The sequence below is a fragment of the Opisthorchis viverrini genome (assembly GCF_000715545.1).
Source record: "Opisthorchis viverrini unplaced genomic scaffold opera_v5_49, whole genome shotgun sequence".
Lineage (NCBI taxonomy): Eukaryota > Metazoa > Platyhelminthes > Trematoda > Opisthorchiida > Opisthorchiidae > Opisthorchis > Opisthorchis viverrini.
Window position 1 is genome coordinate 2,149,068 of NW_008751705.1, and position 23,031 is coordinate 2,172,098.

General features: G+C 45.6%; 3 protein-coding genes across 3 annotated transcripts in view; 2 read left to right on the forward strand and 1 right to left on the reverse strand.

The window, feature by feature from the left end:
- Positions 1-3,964, forward strand: part of T265_03458 (hypothetical protein) — a gene marked incomplete at both ends in the record, with an annotated part of 7,030 nt that extends 3,066 nt beyond the window's left edge. Inside the window, one exon of the mRNA XM_009167942.1 lies at positions 3,866-3,964. Within this exon, the coding sequence (XP_009166206.1) occupies positions 3,866-3,964 (99 nt within the window). The remainder of the gene's footprint in view (positions 1-3,865) is intronic.
- Positions 1-23,015, reverse strand: part of T265_03456 (hypothetical protein) — a gene marked incomplete at both ends in the record, with an annotated part of 35,356 nt that extends 12,341 nt beyond the window's left edge. Inside the window, 11 exons of the mRNA XM_009167940.1 lie at positions 268-494; positions 6,121-6,387; positions 6,953-7,064; positions 7,321-7,722; positions 10,193-10,426; positions 10,773-11,097; positions 11,601-11,746; positions 16,650-16,855; positions 18,900-19,146; positions 21,110-21,408; positions 22,841-23,015. Of these exons, the coding sequence (XP_009166204.1) occupies positions 268-494; positions 6,121-6,387; positions 6,953-7,064; positions 7,321-7,722; positions 10,193-10,426; positions 10,773-11,097; positions 11,601-11,746; positions 16,650-16,855; positions 18,900-19,146; positions 21,110-21,408; positions 22,841-23,015 (2,640 nt within the window). The remainder of the gene's footprint in view (positions 1-267; positions 495-6,120; positions 6,388-6,952; positions 7,065-7,320; positions 7,723-10,192; positions 10,427-10,772; positions 11,098-11,600; positions 11,747-16,649; positions 16,856-18,899; positions 19,147-21,109; positions 21,409-22,840) is intronic.
- Positions 15,533-15,733, forward strand: T265_03459 (hypothetical protein; the record flags this gene model as incomplete). The annotated part of the gene is made up of 1 exon (XM_009167943.1): positions 15,533-15,733. One exon carries the CDS (start codon positions 15,533-15,535, stop codon positions 15,731-15,733), a length of 201 nt encoding a protein of 66 aa, XP_009166207.1.
- Positions 23,016-23,031: the final 16 nt, after the last annotated feature.

The window sequence follows — 23,031 nt, forward strand, 5'->3', positions numbered from 1 at the left end:
CTGTCTTTATATATATATATATATATATATATATATATATATATGTAATGTTCAAAAAAGGAGATCAACGGGCTTCATTAAGGTCATTCAAGTTATATACTCTCGGAAACAAAACAAAATATTTGCTATTACGACAACGGCGTCTTTGCAGAACGTGGAAATTTTTGGATGCCTCCGAGAAAAAAAAATGGATGTGTCAAGCCCCGATATGGATTCTAGTGACAAACATGTACAAGGGGACCGGAGGATAACGATGGAGCAACTCACATGATTCCCGATGTGAAGAGTTCCGGTATCACAGTCCTGACCTCCATCAGGCGCGAAGAAATTGGTACACTCACAGATTACTCCGAAAGGTGATGAGTGTGAATACTGACCGGGCTGAAGGTTAGAATTGATGCTTTGTCCCTCTGGTGTGATCAGAATGTGACCCTCATGACTGTTTTGTGTTGGAAGGAGCAGCCCAACAACGCGTGTTCGGCAAACTGGGATAACTGAAGACGGTCAAAAATAGGAGAGCGATGGCGGTTAAGAATGAGGTTGTTTCTGATGGAATGAAGATGTTCAGTAAGGACAGGACATTGGATTAATCGTCTGCGAAGATGTACTCATAAGCTACAGTTGTCCACTTTGGGGAACCAAAAATGTTCGCCTTTAGGGGAGAGGCAACATAATAACGAGGCTTTTGTACCTGATTGTGCATTGAAACTGGCCGCTAGTGTTTAAGTCTCTAAGTACATTCAAGCTTCAGACGTGGAAGCATACGTTTTTTATCTCTATCTGTGAGGGATAAACATATCTGATGAGCTGGCTGGTGAAAACCAGACACGTGGCAAAATTGATTTTTCCTCGTTGACTCTTGCAGAGCACTCGACTACAAGAAGTCGCTTCGAGTCAACACCATTGAGTAGGCTCGAACTGACACCATACATGCACTTCCATCGTCTGGGTCGTCCCACAGTGCGACATGGCTCTCTTTAGTTGGGCTCTTCAGATAATCGATTATTTACCGGACTTGATGGTAACTTGAATTGCACGATCGCTTAACACAAGACTAGAAGTGATGGGTTGGTGCCAAAAATTAACAAAGCCATCGATCGGCTTTGGTAACTGAGTCATTACGACAGTTCGAAAAAACGAAACGGCCATTCTGGATGGTCCAGACCAGAAGCCACCCTTCGCTTCTACTATATCTAATTAATGATGCCTATCCTCGCCTTTGTCGGGATTTGAACTAGTGTTTTCAGCCAGCGAGTCAATAGTGGACATTTTCAGGGAACGAGAAGTCACCATTAGTAGTCGGAACGCGAGACTAGCGCACTACAAACTTCTGACAAAGAACCAACAACTCGCAACACGAAATATGTTCTGTCTACTCTAACCTCAGTTCGCAACTAAATCTAAATTTAATCTAATCTAGCAAAATACACTCATCTGCAAACTAATTTGGTTTTGTGAGAAACTTACCTGGAATCCAGCTGAATCTTTCGTTTGTGATGTTTTCGGGCAACCGAATGTGCTGCACCAGGCCGCCTCACGTTTCAGCTGATACGATATTTGAGATATCGTGGTACATGTATAGTCGAAGGTTGCTGAAAATTCGTTGACAGCCCTGACCGGTTTCGCCCTTCTTGGAGCTCATCAGGGTCAAAAATAGGAGAGCGATGGCGGTTAAGAATGAGGTTGTTTCTGATGGAATGAAGATGTTCAGTAAGGACAGGACATTGGATTAATCGTCTGCGAAGATGTACTCATAAGCTACAGTTGTCCACTTTGGGGAACCAAAAATGTTCGCCTTTAGGGGAGAGGCAACATAATAACGAGGCTTTTGTACCTGATTGTGCATTGAAACTGGCCGCTAGTGTTTAAGTCTCTAAGTACATTCAAGCTTCAGACGTGGAAGCATACGTTTTTTATCTCTATCTGTGAGGGATAAACATATCTGATGAGCTGGCTGGTGAAAACCAGACACGTGGCAAAATTGATTTTTCCTCGTTGACTCTTGCAGAGCACTCGACTACAACAAGTCGCTTCGAGTCAACACCATTGAGTAGGCTCGAACTGACACCACACATGCACTTCCATCGTCTGGGTCGTCCCACAGTGCGACATGGCTCTCTTTAGTTGGGCTCTTCAGATAATCGATTATTTACCGGACTTGATGGTAACTTGAATTGCACGATCGCTTAACACAAGACTAGAAGTGATGGGTTGGTGCCAAAAATTAACAAAGCCATCGATCGGCTTTGGTAACTGAGTCATTACGACAGTTCGAAAAAACGAAACGGCCATTCTGGATGGTCCAGACCAGAAGCCACCCTTCGCTTCTACTATATCTAATTAATGATGCCTATCCTCGCCTTTGTCGGGATTTGAACTAGTGTTTTCAGCCAGCGAGTCAATAGTGGACATTTTCAGGGAACGAGAAGTCACCATTAGTAGTCGGAACGCGAGACTAGCGCACTACAAACTTCTGATAAAGAACCAACAACTCGCAACACGAAATATGTTCTGTCTACTCTAACCTCAGTTCGCAACTAAATCTAAATTTAATCTAATCTAGCAAAATACACTCATCTGCAAACTAATTTGGTTTTGTGAGAAACTTACCTGGAATCCAGCTGAATCTTTCGTTTGTGATGTTTTCGGGCAACCGAATGTGCTGCACCAGGCCGCCTCACGTTTCAGCTGATACGATATTTGAGATATCGTGGTACATGTATAGTCGAAGGTTGCTGAAAATTCGTTGACAGCCCTGACCGGTTTCGCCCTTCTTGGAGCTCATCAGGTAGGCGCAGTCTCCGAGTTGCCGTCAAATTTATGTTCTACTTGAAATCAAATTGCACGAAATTGGCGGAATACACTCATTTGCAAACTGATTTGGTTTTGCGAGGGATTCATCTGGAACGCAGCTGAATCTCTCGTTTGTGATGTTTCTAGGCAAATGAGGGTATTACGCTAGTTTCGTGCAATTTGGTTTCAAGTGGAACACGAGGCTGACCTGATGAGCCTCAAGAAGGGCGAAACCGGTCGGAGCTGCCAAAGAATTTTCAGCAACCTTATGAGTCGTGCATTGCGATTAATCTAATCTAACTCTAGATTTGTATTTGCCACCGAGTTCATGTCACTGCTAGGAAGTCATTGATTAGCGGGAACAGCCGTTCGATTCCCAAAATAGCGGTTGCCTATACACTGGTTCTGGCGAGTTTAGTGGTGATCGCTGGAAATCTGGTCAGCTGGGTTTAATCATCCTTAGCGGATGAAATGCTGCAGACTTTCTTAAGCATATTGTTCTCGCGATGAACCACCAAGTCCTCTAAAGTTTGGCGTTCATACAGTGGTTGGAATTCGCCAGTCGGGTTTCCATAGGACCTCAAAGTAGAATAATGGGGGTAGCACACAGCTCGCTTTGTTTAGGAGATGACTAATTGTTATCACCAGGCAGATTACGGTGAATGATAAAGTGAGGTGGACATGTCGTTCACATGACTTAAGCCAAACTGATCGACACACGCAACGAATCATAACCCAGACCAACACAAGGGCTCAGCGTCTTTTGTGTTTTCCCGACATTGAGCAAACCTAATCATGATGTAACTATAATTAAAACTGGCGGTTGGTCGATTTGCTGAAAACGGACGTAGTTGGCTAAAAACCGCACATGATGCTATATTGGTCACCTTACCAGAACAGATTGTCTAACTTCGTCGATGACCAGAAAATCTCCCGGGAAACGCTTATGTCGCGTCCATTTTTTAACGCGAAACTAGGATGGCATTTGCCACAAAGTCCGTACACAGGACCAACTAGCCCCAATTTCCGTTCACGAAAATCACAGACACAATTTTAATCTGAAAACTTGAAGATCGTGGAACACGAAGCACAAGACGATGGGGAATTCCTAGAAGCATGGGACTCCGCAAAGGATTCAATCAACCGGCGTATCCAAATCGACCTTGTCTAAGCACCGCCACTATCGAGAGACCACCAATTCAGTCAGCTACGGCCATCAGGCAAATTCACCACGAAAAGGGGTCTCAATGTGGATGCAGACAAACAAAGATTACGACCAGGTCAAGTCTCAAGGCTACCCGGACACCAACTAATCACAAGACAGGTCAAACAACAAGCCAACAGACCAATGATCGGCCAAGGTCGACCTGGGTGAGCAGACCCTAGTTCAAACCATACACACGCAAAAACACGCAGTTCCAGCTTCAACACACTTTAATTCACAACAAACTACTGATGCCACCTCGACTGCTGATGAAATGTTTGCAACCAAGCTGCCCAGCTCGGTGAACAAACAACCGGCCAACGACCATTACGAAAAAAAACGACGAATTGGAGTGTGAACCATCTCTTGCTGTGGACCTCATTGTGAGGTCACTTATACATACAAACAGATTCTGCTTACCGTACGAATCGTCAAAGTTATCTTGCTGAGCCCTGGGGAATGACCATTACCAACACACCTTCTGCCCTCTTGTGCAGACGTGCTCACTACGCAACTGCTTTTTTGTCTATGGGAGCTGGCTAGACCGTGATTGCAAACCTCGAATGGATGTGTACAAGGTGCCCTTGGTCCGTAACCACGAAGCGGGTTCGTACAGGACCCACAGGAGAAAAATTGGTCGATGGTGCCCTGGATGGCTAATCACTATTCACAGGGTGTATGGACTGAACCTGTCGCTAGCTTCCAATGGACTAACGACTCCATTAATCGCTCTGCTGAATCGCTAGTTAGGACATCAATCGAAGGCATCCGTAGGGTCCCCTGGGTCAGGCGTCTTCATCGGTCTGGCCAGTCAGAAAGTATGATAGTACAGCCGCAGTGCGACAATCCTCACTCTCCCGAACTCCGGTCGAGCTAACGTCTATCGAACCACATTTTGCTTTTATCGCCATCGAGGCATTTTCTGTACATACTATCATCAATCCCCATATTTCAGTCTCCCCTGCATGGCTTCATGATGATTACTTACGGTGTCATGAAGCTCAGACAGATGAGAGTGAGAAGTTCTGATGAGCCCTACGGAGGATCTTATCGTCAACACAGGTTGCCTCAAGGAAACCTGTCTGCACGATAAGAGCCTGAATTCCCCGTCAACCAGTCGAACAGCCTCTTACGTCATTCCGTTGATATGACTGCGTCATTAACGGGTCGGACTGGCGTTTTAATAGCTCTTAATCAATACACTTAATCCGCAAATTTGGACTGGATACGTAGCAACAGCGGACTGTACACAATGAGAAGGACAGGATCCTGAGTACACGTCCACTAACTACAGCTTTCAAGGAGTTAGGATGAATTTTGTGTCCCAGTTCACAATCCCTTCGAAGACCTACGAAAACGGTGTTGTTGTGGTGGCCGGACGCTTGATCTCGGAAGAATACCACATGAACGGTTAAGCTGGTACTCGAAAAGGAAGCGAAGATCGGTCCCTAAATTTGCGCAGGCAACTGATGATTGCCAGACGGTGTAAGCTGCAGACGTCGTTACCTGACGTGCACTGTCAGCTACTCGACAATGGATTTGAGTTAAATCCTATTGCTACAAGCTAATAATGGAGAATTTATGATCCCACTAGAACACCAGTTTGGAATCAGATAATACGGTACTCTGAGCGAAGCTGGCCATCCACTGTCTCGACAAGACGGCCAGAATCAATAATTGAGAGAACTAAATATACTGGAAACTTTTCAACCGAAGTAAGCGGTGGAACTGGGTGAAAAGTCGCTTGGTGGCATGGAACGACAGGATTGTTTGGAAAGCGTCGGAAGCAGCGTTTGTAGATGTATACGCCGCTAACTGACACCGCTGATCAAAGCTGAAAGCCTCCGTTTGCCCAAAATATAGTTATCTATTGCCGCCGATTCCACCCACAATACAACTAGTGGTCTAAATTGAGAAGAATACTTTAAACCATGAAGCTAGGTGCTCAGACACTTCAACATATTTTCCCGCATCAGTAGTAAAGCTGGGGAAGAAAGCAAAAATGTGCGTCGATGACAACAGTTTATTACGAATCCGTGATAAATCTGGGACGAAATATGGGCATAATGAACGACAGTAGACTAATTCTAAATAGGAGGTCTGTTTGGATCACCGATACTCACCATAACTGGGAGATGAGCAGGGGGAATCTGAGCTGCGTAAATATTTGTACTTCGCTGAATCGTCAGTCGTTGGAATACTGGCGTTGTGTAGCTGCCGGGATATGGTCTTTGGTTGTGTTCTGCTTGTATGTTGGCCCTCAGTGGAAGTAGGATTCATAGGTACCGGGTTGGGGACACAAAGACCGGCCCAATGAGACTGAGCACAAATCATATCCCAAGACACCGGAAGTCCATACTTCCCCAACAGAAGATCACGGACCTGATCAACTTGTTAAAGGAGGAAAAATGGGTAGGTGGCATGGATATGAAGATAACTGTGGTACCGAAATACAAAGATTGTGGTGATAAATTTGTTAGAAGGCTTGGACGAAGCGCGTAGAATGTTTTCCAACAGTCATATTGATGGCGTGCTACTTCGAAGGAAAGCAAAAGAGTAGCGTGGGTGCCAATCTCACCAGCCCTTCCTAAAACATCCAACAAATGAGTGCAGAGTTTTCGTAAGGCTGAGCCCATGCTACTCGACTCATTTTCAAATGGTCGATGGATGAATGGTACTAAACTGGAGTTCAGTAGACTCAGCAGGCGAGCTTAGGGATATCCAACACATGGCCTGTTGAGCTCGAGACAGCTCAGTGGCTAAGGCGCTAGCTAGCTTACCGACTGGAAGGTTTGTGGTTCAAACCCAGCCTGCGCATCTCGACCGCTCCTCTCTAAACTTGAGCAGCTTGACAGTATCTCAGATCTCGTGCTTCCTTCGAGCGTAGTTAGGCACTGAAAGGGTGTTATAGCTGAACGTAAAAATACATTCAAGAGCTCAGCGCGCCAAGCTCACCAGATAGACGGGTGGTCTCAGGATGTTCCGCCAAACACCGCTGAAAGGAGGTTTCTGTATCGTGTAGCCGAGGAAGAAAAGAGCGAACTTCCTGGTTGATCACAGATTCCATCTGAAAAAACAGAAACAGTTCGAAGTTTTTAGTCTGTATTGTGAGCTGGTGGGGAAAGAATGCGAACGAATAGAAGACCGCCCTGATGATATCAGACAAAATGAGAACATGGATACGAAGTAATGCTTTCTAGACGTAGCGGCCTGGATCATAAATGAAGCCAGGCAAGCGTGTTCCAAGAAAGTGATTCAATGTCCCAGGAATAGGCGCGAGTGGATAATTACCAACATCAACGCAACAAACCGAGATCACTCACAGCTTCAGGTGAAAGACTACTGGGCTGCCTCGCACTGGGACCTTGTAGAGTCGGGATGTTCGACATGGATGCCAGCCCGTTCCTGCGAGCTACTTCAGCAACCAGACTAGCCAAGAGAGCGACTGGAGCATCTTCGTGATCTAATCCCGTCAATATGGCTGCTCGCGTTGCGCGGTGAATGAGGTGACGAAGTTTGAGTGCAAGACCCTGTCGACCTGGGAGCAATCCGTCGCAGAGCGAATGTGCCAGGGCTCTGCTGTGATCGGCCAGCAGCCGGTAGGCAGTGTCCCGGTGCCAACGCTCGAGCAATTCTATGTGCTGCTTATCTTTAGATTCGGAAGCCGTTGGGTGTGTCGCTCGATCTGGGTGAGAATCCATGCACTGTTTTGTGGGGCAAGCTGGCTGTGAAGTGAAACAGAGAAGTATTGCAGAGAATAAACAGTTGGAACACGTAAAAGATTTGGAAAAACAGAGCACCTTATTCAAACTGATACTTTCAACGGAAATTGGATTGTTTATTTAGATGTTCAGCACTTGGAACAATTCAGTGGGGAGTAAAATCCACAAAATTCCACATAAAATCCACACATGAGGTGTCTTGGTAAGTGGACGACACGGAAAGTGCAAATACTACTCTGGTCCGTACGAAGTCAACCCTAGATGTTCTTGAACAAGTAAAACAGACGGCGACCTTCCAGCTTCCAGAGGACCACTCTGTCGATTGCGCTATCGAGGACGGTGCTCCAGGCCACATATACGCAGCCGAACTTCACCATAAATCTATCTAATGGACCAGTATCTATAAGTGAGCCGTTATTATAACCTACGTGGGAGAGATGGCTTAAGTGGTTAGAGTGCGAATTTACTGACCGGAGTGTCCGTGGTTCAAAGCCGACCTTTGCTTCTCGACTTCCCCTGTCTAGGCTTGGGTAACCTGGCAGTATCTCAGCCCTCGTGCTTCCATCGGGTAGCGTGGCAGCCAGACACCGAAAGTAGGTTACAGCTGAAGGATTATTTATTGATTATTTATTTAGTACAACTTACACAATGACGTCAGTCACCTAGATGACTCAAAATGGTGTACAAAAGAAAATCCGTCAGAGGTGTAATGTGAGTCCCAAATAAACGAGGTGTTGCCACCGACAATCAACAAAGTTGGCCTGCGTTGAAGTAACTTTCTAAGGTCAGCGTATTTTGATTACATTATGGATATCAGCAACTGGAAGCCGACATTAATCCTGAAAGCGCCGTTACAACCCTGAAGACATTTTGAACGGATCAGTGAAAGACTAATCAGAGGAGGGCATACACCGGAAGCCTCAAAAATTCGAACATTCATAGTAAAGAGCTTCATTGAATGCTGCCCCTGGCCTGTCTGGCGGTTCTGAAACAGAAGAATTACGGCTTTTAATCAATTGGATCGTCGAGGTCACTGAAACCGTAACCCGCGTTCCTATTGGTTGGTGGGAGGTTAGGAGTGGACAAGTGTCTGGACGACCGTGTTTGATTCCTCACGAGTGTCAACGAATCACCAAACAAGCCGAGTTGGCCGATAGAAATGTTCCTCCAGGGAACGTAAAGNCGGTTTTGCTCAGTCCAGACAAGCTGCAAGTAATGCAACCTATTGGCACCCTTCGGTCACCCACTATGAGAATCCCCGCATCGTGAGTGAAAGACACAAGGAAAGCAGATGGACTTTTCAAACACAGTGTGTAGCCAGTCAACTATGCAGAACTGAAATCAATAGCAAAGATGATGTAACGGTGACAGATTACATCTAGCGTGCTAGGTGGAGTAAGCTAAACCTGAACAGGTGCATTCGAACGTCTTGAGCACAAGGTTGAGCCCTACAACCTATCAAGGATCGCATTTTTTATCATAACTCCACTCCCAGTAGATGGAATTGGACTACTTTCAGCCAGAAAGTGACAGATCCCATTTGAAACCACCTCCAGACTGCATCAGAATATTCCTACTTATGCGAAGACCAAGAAGCGGGTAGCCTCACCAAAATCTTATTTTCAACCAATTCACCTAGAAAATCACTTAGCCTCAATTCTACTGAGTATATGAATGACTATTACCTATTTATTCCTGTTTCAGGGAAACTATCAATCCAGTTTTAAGGTAATGGACGTACTATCGTTATAGTGGTAACTTCTACGGCGTCTCAATTGGTTGGTAGGCTGGACGATAAACTGGTCAACTCAACATAATCCCGCTACTCATGGCAACGTTGGCTACTCCTCCATCTCGTGGTGTTAGACTGGCCAAACTGTAGTCCTAATCTCTACCCAATTGGGACCTGGAGGCGTGCACCAGGAAACAAAGTCCATGACCGCAGAAATGAGTTGTTTTATGTTCTGAAACAGGAATGAAGAGGTATCATATGCACTCGTTAAGGACGAGTTGGATACCGGCCTCCACCCTGACAGCCTGTGCAAATGCTGTCAGAAATATAAAAATGAGCAGGGCGGGAACATATAATCGAAACCACTCTGAACAAGACGGTATTATGGGGTGATCATATAATTTCTTTACGTCCAGTTTCCACTATTCGGATTTCACCCCAGCCGACCTGTGCAATTTCGAATGAGATCTGTAAATTACCGACCAACGTCTATTCAATTCCATTCACTGGTAGTAGAAGTCTGGTAGAGAACATGAATAAGTTTGAAATTGCTTGGTTCACATAAGCATATGAGCCGAGGATATGATAACACTGATGAGGGATTAGAGAAACGAAGAACAGTCTCGAAAAACCTATAGTTTACCTCAAGTAAATTAGTCAGAGCGAACCACTTTTGGTAGGCTACTTCCAGAGATGAGAACAACCCAAATTCCCATATTTGTCGGAAAGACTAACGCTTACTCTCCAGGCACGTTTTCGAATAAATACTTCACGGAGAAGCTTCGACAGGTTTTGCATAGTGGTTGACTGACTGCTGGTGGATTCGGTCTTCACAGGATCTCGAATCGGTTGGCGACAGAAGGGTAAAAACTCGCCCGTGTAACTGGGTGCTGTCCACGAGGAGGTCGAGGCCTTGGACTGAATAAAAGCCATCAACGGAGCAAACACGTCTGAATCGTACGTGGACGTAACACCCTTGTACGAAGAACAAAAGCAGAATGAACAGGTTACGTAATTTGAGGACTTGGAGGGATGTGGTTTGAAGTCAATAAAAACATACAACAACCGTACAACAATATCACTTTCGGGTAGGATAAGATATTTTATAGCTGAAAGGCATTGATGTAAGGGTTCAAACAAAGTGGACCAACAAAGTCCAAATGAACCGCAAGGAAAATTACGTGTGGTAGTGATATTCGTCGTTGCCAATATTATGGTATCATAATTGTCAGTAAGCTGTGATAAGGTGGAACCAAGATTACAGACAGTTGAAAGACAGGATGGCCCTGTTAGAGATTGAAGTGATTGACATAAAACTCACCTGCATCACACAAGCCAATCGTTCCAATCCCATCCCTGTATCTACAAACTGCTTGGATAGAGGTTCAAACGAATCCGGACCGATCGTGTCGCCATCCGTCACTCGAAGACGGTGCGTAATGAATACCGTGTTCCACAGCTCCACAACTTGCGGGCTTGATGAATTGATAAGGCAACGTGCACATCTCAGACCATCCTGGTCGCTTAGAGCATTGAAGTCAACATGTAGCTCCGTGGCTGGGCCACACAAGCCAGCTCCGCTGGATTGACCGGCACGCCAAAAGTTATGCTCCATTCCAAAAGGGAGTAGCTTTTGGTCCAACACTCTACATGAGGTATAAAAGGAGCGGTAAAGTTACTGGTTTTTGTGTGAACAAGAAGAAAATATACCAAGCGCTTGACACAACGGTCATGAGTATATGACCCCGTTTAATATGCAGACACAAGTACAATGGCCAGAGCTGAGTTGGGAAGCGCCACGTTAGGTCAACACCAATGCCACAACATGTAGTAAGAAGAACCTGGATCTAGTCCTAAACAAGTCGAAAAGGTAATCATTCTGTGCTCCTAGAATGAGAATATTAATGGTCAACTTGTACATATTCCACATGATGACATAATGCTGATAGACCGCGCCGTGGTATGATTGCTTCTATCTATCCCCAGGAGGTATTCTTGTGTCTGTCACGTGGCAGCAAAGACTGCCGCAACTGAAGGTGCTATTCCACCGTGAATGTACTTCAAAAGTATAGTATTGTGTTGAAATAAACGATGTGCGAAATGAATCCTGGTCAGAAAACAATGACTAAGCCTGGATCATTTAACTCACCCCAAATTCAACCAAATATCTCGAGTTTCGTCATCGGGTGGAAGACCCAGTCGCGGGCATCCGCCAAAATAGGTTACATATAAGGCATTCGGTGGGAGACCGAGTACTTTGGTCACGAAGGTCCACATGTAACGACATGCTTCTGCCTAAAACACATCCACAACAAAATACAAAAGAGAAGTGGAGTCATTGCTGGATTTGAGAGTACGCAGTGAGAGGCCAGTGGTTAAAAAAGTAAACGTGCGACACAAGGCAGAAGTGTCATTTTTCCGAAAACGTAAGTAGGCAGCCCCGCGCTATGCACAGTACTGTACCCATAGATAGTCTCTGCAGACGACTACACCTGGTGATCATTCAACAGCTCAGGCAGCCCGAGACAGACTGCCGCCCAACCCCGAGTAATTTCCCACACTTTTTGGTGTCATTAAGTATCTGTGGGACCGGGACGCACTATGTCTACAGTACGGTAACAAAATCACTATTAGGTAACCGAAACCCCGAGAATTACTGATCGACTGAACGACGAGTAGGCGGCCACAAGCAATCGTGTGTATGGAATGAAGACATTTGCCTATTCTGGATACCACCGATGAGGACGGTTATGAGTAAAGCAAGGAAGATTCAAAGCAAAATCGTAGGCCGATTAGGCACCCATGACTCACTTCAGTAGTGAGTGATTTCGAAAAGCACTTGAACACAGTATATCACAGATTAGATTAAGATAGCACTCAGCTGTAACACCCTTCTGGTGGCCAGCTGCCATGCTACCAGAAGGAAGAACGAGGGCTAGGATACTGTCGCGTTGCCAAAGCCTAGACAGGGTAAGTCGAGAGGCAGAGTTCAGGTTCGAACCACGGACCTTCTGGTCAGTAACTTCTCGCCCTAACCACTTGAGCCATATCGCTCCATATCACAGAAGTTAATGATAAACCATAACGACTTGGTCAATATGACATGAAAGCTGGTCGTAGAGACCGAATTCTCCTCATTACACTGACAAGAGCAACTTCACTACCGTACAAAAAAATCGTTCAGCTGTAGCACTCTTTCAGTGTCAGGCTGCCATTTCACCAGAAGAAAGCACGAGGGCTGGGATGCTGCCACTGAAATCAGTCGGCCGTCGCATATTTCAGGTGCATGCAGCCAGGCACAGGGAGGGTCACATGGTCGTCATGGCAAAAGGCGGTTGGCATCGACAGCAACAAGACTTATCGTGACATGCTTCAGTCAAGGTTCTTTCAGTCATAATAATGCAAACGAAACAACGCTCTCGTCGGTAGACGATAACTGGGCATAGGATCGAGCCTGTAGTGCTGACTCTGGTTAACATCAACTGACCGACTTCGAAGAACATTATAAAATGGTTTTCCATTTGAAACGAGCGTCAATAACAATACATTCTGATGAGAGCCCGTGCACTTTCCTGGCAATGCATTCCACCAGCTACTATCACCACAATGAATATGAGTAATTTGCGAGCAGCAAAGACATATGAGAGGAGGGATTACGGTGCATGGGTTAGATAACCAAGCCGGAAGAGATACAAGGATGATAAAGACGTTCTGAACGAATGGGTGAAGGAAAAAAGGAATATCAAAAAAGAAAGGCGGGACGGCCTAAATCGCTGGTGATTATACCCATTGGCCCCATAACCGCCTAGCAACATTAACATTTAGACAAATTCTCTGCGACTTGTGAACAGTAGTCACAAACCCATAGCGTTTAAAATCCAGAGGGAGCCGGACGGTGCATCCAGTTTTGCGCCCCTGGAAACGTCAATCTGATGAGTAAGGTTCGGAACGGGCGCTCTCTCAAAAAGGAGAACAGAACTGATCTGGTGCTAAGCGGAGTGCAACTGTGTGGACGTACCATGAACTGCACAATTACGAATGACCTCACTAGTTACCGACCGTCACGTTAAGCCATCAGTTGTGTCCTCTGTCTGCGATTTACAGAGGAATTAACTTCACCCCCATTGCAACTTATTATACGTCATCTCATGAAGACGCGTGAAGACGGCAACCAGGAACACAAACCCAGATTTCGGCCACAACGGTCCTGTGTGGACCAAATCTCCATAATCCGTCAACAGACACGGAACACGAACAGGCGGCCTACAATCTCGGTGTTCCACGACTTCAAGAGTTTGTTCGATTCTGTCAACCGGTTAGTTCTTCTTAACATACTTACGCAATCGGGTACGCCCAGGAGGTCGTCAGTACCACGGGCTGTTTTTATCCACACAATTGTGGGCTTGGAAGATTGTATGGAGAGCTCCCCAAAAGCTGTTCTGGCCCCGTTTATGGTCCGCACGAACTTTCAACATAAATGTTCGCATTGTGTAACCTGGCGGCCACCAACTGAAAATCAATCGCGGCCATCAGCCACCGATGGAGAACCACAATTCAAGACTAATGTTCCTTCTGAGGCAGACAACTTGACTGGGGTGAGATGGCTCACTGGTTAGAGCACGAATTTAATGACCGGAAGATCCGGGGTTCGAACACGAACTCCGCCTCTCGATTTTCCCTGTCTAGGCTTGGGCAATCTGGCAATATCCCAGCTCTCGTACTTCATTCTGGTGGCATGGCATTTAGGCACCGAAAGCGTGCTACAGCCATACTGTGAAAACGCTTGATAGTTCAATTTCCTTTAGGCCCCTGCAAGTCATCAAGTGGCATGCCAATCCGCCATTTTTGGAGAACTACCGTAGCTCAGCACTAGCGAGCTGAGCTGGTCCAACTATATTCTACAGTGAATCAAACGGGTACTGCTAACGAGAACATGGGCGAAGCATGGCAAGTTGGATGCTTGTAGTAGCTTCTCATCTGCCCATTCTTCTTTCCCTTATTTATAAGGCTTTATTCAAATGAGCTGGCGTGGATGTACACATATATCAGTGCTGTCACATACTACCTGAACATGTGGTAGTCAAACGATTCGCAAACTGTGCGGTCTCGTAACCTCTGTAACCCAGTTTAGGATAAAGTGAACGACGCGTAAAGCATCATCTTAGTTCCACATCTCGTCGAATGAGTAAATTTGAGTTCAACTTAGCAGATGTGGGACAAGGTTGTCTGACATTCATCGTCCAAGTAAGAGGAATTAAGAAGCTGATAAACGGACGCTGTAGTTGAAAATGCAGCTGTCACGTCGTCACCGGTACATTGAAAATGACAATGAGCGTTCCCACTCGAAGCATTATGTCCTCCTTACTGCATTTTTCAATTGCAATTTCAGGAGCGCTGTCAGTTCTTTAGGGAGCCCTCTACATATCAGCTCCATAGAATTTGATAAGGAGACTAATCCTGTAACAGAAAACGCATTCACAAATCGAGGCAGCATTTTCTTACTTTGTTGTGGATACCTCTTGCGGGGAAATTAGACGACTATATGGATTTCCATGGGAGCCTGGCAAGATCCCTCGAGAGCCCTATATTCATTGCTGGTGGGTGCCCTCTTACCAGGGTTTTGGGTCGAATCCCCAAAAGAAACGTCATCCTTATTAGGACACATTCGGATTAGTCACGGGATCATTTGGTTAACTGTTTCGATGGTCTTCTTCTAGCGTACACGCCTGCCGACCGGTATTAATCTCTATCCTTTTCGAAACCTTGAAGCTATCGAACAAAAAACTACCCTGGACGTTGGACTCAAAAATTAACCTGACGAACTAACCCCGTTTGATCGTCCGCATGCTCGTCAGCGCAGTTCAAGGTTCGGCGACCCGTCTGTGTATGTTGCGTTGTCGCTACCTACGACAAAAGATTATTTCCAACCGAAACATGTGAGCGATAGTTTTTTTCATGGAGAACGAAGACAGATTAGCTACCTTCAGAGGTTTACCAACTGCAGGTATTGTGTCAAACCATCAGGGGGTAGACCGCTTCATAAGTGCTACTATGCAATATTACTTCATAAAGTTTGTATATATGACGAGCGTGTTTCGAGTGGAAACAGAAACAGATCCGACAAGCAGAACATTTGTACAAGGCGGTTCGGATGAAACAAAGGTCGTGTTGTGTGATCCACGGGGCTTCTACAAACTGCGGGAATCAACTCGAAAGCATTGTTTGGAAGCAGCGAAAGCCGGCATGATACACTTTCACAATACAACCACCTTACTCCAGTAGGAGCGTTTCTTGCTTACATTGGTTCTGTTTCATTAAACACCTGAGGAACTCGCAAGTGATGCGGATAGTAAGCAGTCAAATCTGCCAGCCGGCCAGTTGTCTATATAAAGTGTCAACTGTAATGAAACAATAAATGACGCCTAATTATCCTTACTTAACTCTGTAAAACTGCAAAATGATCTTCGAATCATGGAAAATACTGCAGTGGCTTCAGGACGAAACCGCGGTCAATAGCCACAAAAACATTTGATATGCTTAGTTCGTGAACTTCCAATAAACGCAAAATCGCATAGAAGTTGACTTGCTTGAGGATCGTAGAAAAACAAGACGAATCTCTTTGGACACGACACGGCTCATAATGTTGATGATAACTATCAGAGAGCTCCTTACTGGATTTGAGTTTCTTTGAGTTCCTCAAGTGTGACTAGTCCCAAAGTTTCCATCAACCAGTTCTCCTACTTCAGCACCTAATTGTACAGAAGTGGAGTAATAACATCACCCGCAAACTAAGTTGGTATTGACAGCAGACCCAACTGAATATCAGCTCAATCTCTCAGCACTGCTACACTTAAAGATTACTGCACGCGGGATTCAGCTGATATCCGTTCGGATCTCCCATAACAGCAACAAATATCTGTTATATTCGCCGTAATCCAACTAGGGTAACAGCCTTTCAAACCAATCAAGGAAATTTATGGGGATGAGCGAATGAGTTATCTTCATCGCCAAGAATAAGGCTCACGGAATCGGCAACCAAAAACCCTCTGCCATCTTTCTGATTCGACATTCTTACATCCGTAGAGTTGAAATACTTTACTCTAACCTCCAACGACGAGAAAGGACCGAAATTGAGGGTTGCTAATTGACATCCCGCCAAAAAAGGAACAGTAACCGAGTAAACAAGTGACACAATTACCTTGTAATAATCTCCAAAGGACCAACTTCCAAGCATTTCAAACATGGTATGATGTTGTCGATCGTAGCCCACGTCATTCAAATCATCATGGCGACCACCGACACGAATACAGGGTTGGCAGTTCGTTGCTCTGCGTAGGCGGCTAAACTGCATTGATGTGCTGGAGTCTGTCTGACCCAAGAAAAGCGGCTTGAACTGATTCATTCCTAAGTTCGGCAGTTGAAACCAATGACAAGCCATTATTGTATTGTAAAGCTCATTGTTCGGTTAAATTGAGAGCAGTGGAAAAGACGAACGTGACTGATGCCAGTTAATCATAGATTAGTACCGAATGTTCTGATTTATCTAACTAGGGGGAGATTCTATGGTGCACATATCTACCATCCTACAGCCAAGTATGAAGGGGGTACAGTCTGACAAGTTCCCATTGTAGGCTGCTTGGTTCAAGAAGTAAGGGGTCAGTTCAGCTATGCCAAAACATGCACATGCGCTATACACCACTGGTATGTACATAGAAGCGGATGACACATTTCTACAAGAATTCGAACTCATTCTGGCTTCATCTAGCTACTGAAATGAAGTCATTTTTCGAGATTGTCACGCCCGTAATTTGAAACTGAGGGTCTAGGAACATACCATAGTACATCCACCATACAGTGAGATGGGTCATCCCAACCCAGGTTACTGTGTGTTTTCACATTGCGCCGCCTGATTGTACATTTCCACTAAAGGCGGTGTCAAAGCTAGATTCCAAACCGATACGGTATAAAACACAATTCTACCGCTTACAATATCAAGCCTAGAAGTTGTATTACTCCAAGCGAATTTACTGACCGGAGGGTCCGTGGTTCGAACCCGACCTCTGCCTCTCGACTTCCTCTGTTTAGGCTTGGGTAACGTGGCAGTATCCCAGCCCTCGTGCTTCCTTCGGATAGCACGGCAGCTAGGCACCGAAAAGGTGTTACAGCTGAAAGATTATTATTATTATCCCGTAAGTGAGTAGTTGAAATAACACTGAAATGAGCCGATCAGGACCGAATCATTAGCAGTAAGTCGATGGGCAAGAATGCCTCGGCGGACAAATACACACGAGATAGCCTGGCGACATAAAATTTGGAAGTAAAACGTTCAAGATGATGGACATTTGATTCGGGCATTCAAGCTCTACGAATCTCACGCAACAGTGGGACTAGCTGAAACATGTAGGCATTCGGGCTCAGCTCGTACGACTTGTCTGGAAACCAGCGAATATGGCTTTCATAGTCGCCAACACATAGGGACATATTTTGCCCGGTACTACATAAGTCAAGTCGTGCTACGATATAACTAAAAATGGAGATCAGTTGGGTAGCAAGATGCGAAATCTCACAACTTGGTTTGGATGAATGTACATTCAGGCCCCGTAAATTCAAAATGCAAGCGACCTAAAGCAACGAGGCCACAAATAACCTACGGTGAATTGGTAAATTAAGCTGGACGACAATAAATATGCTGAAGTCCTCGCTCGAAAGTTCTACGCATCTTCATGTGCACAAAGAAAGTGGCAACCTTACACACCTTTTCGGTACATAGTATTCCATGTTGACAGTAAGATTGAGGGGGCTTTAATGGTTTGCACTGAAACCCAACGGTTCAACTAGATTGATCAAGTGTGTAGTTGTTGGTAGGGAGTTCATACCAATTTCCCCTGTAGATGACTGAATAGTAATTTGGAATTCGGACTGAACAAACAGCTTTGAAGCCACACGTTGAATACAAACTCTCGTCCCTCAATTTGGTGGAACCTCCTCCAAGCAAGAGAACGTGAATAAAAGCCACCTGATTGCCCTGATGTCCCTGGAAGCGTGGCATCACACGAGTTAAATAGGAAACCAACACCCGACAAGCCACGGTTTACCCAACGCCACGGTAATAGATGTAGCGAGTTACAAGGGTGGGGTCACGAACCACTAAGTTGCGAACACGGATTCACAGAAACCTTTGTCCGTTGTGCAATGGTTTCACAAGGGACCACCACAGAGAAAGGGAATGTCCGGGGGCCACTGTCCAAGGGGGTGTAGCTCCCTTCAGAGGAGATTACCATACATCATTATGGATTCCTTTACTTATTTCGTCTATGAGATACAGATAGAACCAAACAGGTGGGAGGAATGGAGCGACCACCAGGTCTCTAAATCGAACAAACGTTGACAGGAATGCAGCAGCTGACCACAACTCAGGAATAAAATAAAAATAGCAAATGTCGCTCACCAGCATTAACGAAATAACTGCCTTCATCCAGTTTCGGAAACACAGTGGCCGGGGCAACGATAGTATGCCGGTTACTGTGGAAGAAATGGAGAAACTCTTGACGGAGTTCGTCGACGCTGGCATTGGCCAATCGTATCGTCGATGCAAGAGGAAACCGGGCTGGAACATTATCCTCGTCCATTTCTGCACTACACTGGCCGACCAACTGCAAGTCAGGGCCACTTGATGGTACGGTGGCCAACGGCCGCTGAGCGTGACAAAACGAAATGACGAAATAAAAACCATGTAACACTAGTCAAACTGTTCGACAGACGATAAAAGTACGGACACAGCAGAATCCGACCTTCTAAGCTGGGGAAGAAGTCAGATCGGAAATCCAAATATCACCCTGAGGAGAAGCGAGATGGAACAAAACCTCGAATTCCACAAACAATAAAAGAAAAAAGAGTTATTCATCAGTACGTACACTTTGAAAGGACCACATCGGCCTAAAACAGCTAACCGGTTAAGTTGTGAAGCTGATGAACAGAAAGCCTGCGGTTCGGAAGCAAGACTTGGGCAACCTGGCATTATCTGTCGTCGCATTTCCTTTGAGCTGCACGTTAGACGCACATCGTAAGGCTACAAATGCTGAACGACCGTGCGAGCAATGTACTACAACCATTGTATGACAAGTACGCGGTTCTTACAGCCGACAAGATGGTGTGATGATGACGCGAAGAACGGAACGCAGACACACTGGAACCACAAGTTGTCGCATATTTTTGGTCTGATTGCTGCTAAACACAAAAACGGTAATAGTCTTGACAATACATACGGAAACACATGGAGGTCAGCATTAGCACACATACCCTGTGGATCGAAAATAACACTGTAAGCAATTGGGATTCGGCTTTTGTAAACCGTTTCAGTTTGTCGTACTGCAAATTGACAGGCTATGTAGAAGATCCTGCGACAAGAAAGAAGCGTTGTATTCCAAAACGTCTGTATCCAGGGCTGACGTCTATCTATCTGCTACAAGAAACTTTTGAGTGGACGAGATAAGGTACAAAGACAGGGAACGATGGCCGAAAATTCCCCGTAAATCGGCCACGACATTGGTCCGTAAATGAAGAGGATCACAAAGCCCAAGAGGGAGATTTCGGCCCAAAATTCCTCCAAGATGCAGATTTAGTCCGCTCAACATACTGCGTGGAGCACTAGATAGTCAGTTTGACGATGTTGCAACGAATCCTCTTACCTTACGGATAAATCTCCTACTTCCACTACGCTTCCATATCGGGATAGTAATAAACTTTGTTCACGCAGGCTTTACAATCGGACGTTCCTGTTAAAGTTGACATCTCCTACCGAGGTAAATTCAATATACAAAACCCAGGACAATTACTATTACCAGAATGAAAGGGGTGATTTAATTCGGAAGAATGTTGGAAGGGGTGCACAGTGCAGGGTTAGTTATTTTGTTCTGCTCATAAGAGAGGTCACCATAAGAATTATTTGGAATTCGGAACCGGAAAATTCTTGATAGTCAGAAATTTTCCCATGAGAAGCTTAACTTCGCCTTGTAGCCAAGCAGTGGCAAAAAGTTCGGTTAGACTACATCCTGATGTCACTGATACACAGTTTGAATAGTTTTCTTCGAAAATACTGCTCTATGTGGAACAAAATCATCAGAGATCCATGTAAGCTGCTTTTTGACGACTGAAACTGTAAGATAAGTTGGACCTATGGGGCGGAAAGTCACTGATGAAGCAGACCACCAATAAGTTTCGCAACCAGTTGACTTACACATCTCGGAACCGATGACGGCAGGCGGTTCAATCTGAAGTTACGAAGGCAAGGAAACATGCTGCTTCATGTGTGCCGAAAAAGTTGGTGGGCTTAGTGTAAGTAATTGTCAGTAAGTAATTATCCCGAAATCAATGGGTCAGCTGCAAGGAGAAACGAAATACAGTGGAAGGGGTTACATCGAACAACTAGGACACTTTGTAAATCACTTGTACAGTTAGCAGGACCCAAGCAGTTGGTTAGTTTATCTGCATCCATGAAACTCTGAATGAAACAATGGCAGAACAATGGACTCATTTGACCACAGTCCGGTTGGTCAAGCCTCAAACGATAACAGTCCTGGCTGGAATATTATCTTTCACAGCCATACACTACGTTGGGGTTTCCACTAGGTATTTCTTGGAAGGAAAAGCCTGACAGACCACAGAACGCCAACCTAAGCAGCCAGCATGTGCCAAACACAAGGTCGACAGATCAAAGGAGCTACAATAAGAGTGGGGGAAACTTTCAAGACTTCTCCTGTCCAGGCTTAGGCAACCTGACAGTATCCCAGTCCTCGAGCTGCCCTCTGGTGGCATGGCAGCCAGGCACCGGAAGGGTGCTACAACTGATGGATTCTGGAGTAGCGGTTCTGAGGTTCTCCCAGGACGCATCCACAAACCAGCTATACAAGAGCACCCAGTGAGTAACTCCTGTTCATTGCCTCCTCGTAGCGGTATATCTACTAAATCGAAGGGCTACAGTGGAAGTCGGGAACAAAAACTAGGTCGGCAAACGGTTGCTTTTCCGCCCAGCAGAGTTGCATCAATCCAGAATTCAAGCCACCACCAAGTGCAGTTCGCTGGCGAATGTGGGCACCCTGGTTGACTGATTTAATTCAAAGGGATTCCAGGCGCCACCTATCAATAGACCACGAGTTCCAGAAGCAGTTTCGCTCGGTTGCGGGTAAGGGTTCATCTTCGACCCGGGCAGTCTGGAATTATCATAGGTATCGCCAAATTTTTTGAGCTGGGTGACAACACTGGCTTCTTAGGGTAATTAGGCGATCCGATATTTTGGGGAACAGTCGGCTTTGAACTCAAGAGAGGTTTCGACAAGGCTATACGCTGTGCGCCGGAAAACCATTTCAAAGCTGCTAATTCAGCTAATTGCTTGGCTGTATCAACAAACAACCGAATAAAGCGAAATCAATGCTGCTGTGGTTGTCCAGCAGCTAACTGGCATTAGAACAGCCCACAGCTGACGTGGTGACGCTGCCCCTATATAATGGATACCAAGTAGGCCAGGATGCCCCGTAAATGTATGGGCATACTGGGGGTCAACCGCTTCTCGTAATGTGTTACGTAACAATCTAATACAGCCGCGAAGGTGCTAGCATAGAGTTCTGTGGCCACCTGCACGAAGTTTGACGACAACAAGGAAATTATGTCGTGGTATCTGAACCAGACTCGAAGGTAACAGTGACTCACTCAGGGGGGCTTCGTGCGTCGACACGGCCCGACCCGCACTCAAAACGATAAAAGAGACAGCTTCCTCAGTGGAGGCATAGCCAGTAAGTAAAGTAAATACCAAACTACTACTGGGCGTCCTTTGACAATTAGCTAACACTAGACTTGAAGTGACCACCTTTTTATCAGCTGAGGATGTCCACGAAGCCGTCAGATCAAGAAACATAGTGGAGCTGCGTATACACAACGTGCGCATACGAACGTTGGCAGTCCATTACGGTCAACCCAGCGGTCGCCGTCATCACCGGCAGCACGATAACAGGTCCTAGAAGAGTGAGGGAGCAGACCGACCAACGAACCAGATGAGACACTGATTGCGAATCAAGATCAACAGACCACTTCTAACCCAAATTCACCAATATGCTACCACTACCATTACTACATTATCGTTTACTTTTGATCATGTTCACAAAATTAAAAAGTGGAAGCGAGCGCCATGTGGAAGGATGTACCGGTGAACATTAGGAAAGAGGAAAAAGTTAGATTCGAAGGTGTGCTATCAACAGTTTCAAGTGAGACGAAATGACTTCCAACGTATAAGAATGTTTGGTATGGAAACAAACGTGTAAAGACCAGCAGCTGAAGAAAAAAATAATACTCAACGCTCTTCACAGCGAAGTAAGTACTAGCACAGCTGAAACTCACAAATCAGGTACAAGGTGTCCCTTATACAGGGGGCGAGACGGCCCAAGTGGTTAGAGCGCGAATTTACTGACCGGAAGGTCCGTGGTTCGAATCCGACCTCCGCCACTCGACTTCCGCTGTCTAGGCTTGGGCAATCTGGCAGTATCCCAGCCCTCGTGCTTCCTTCGGGTGGCATGGCAGCTAGGCACCGG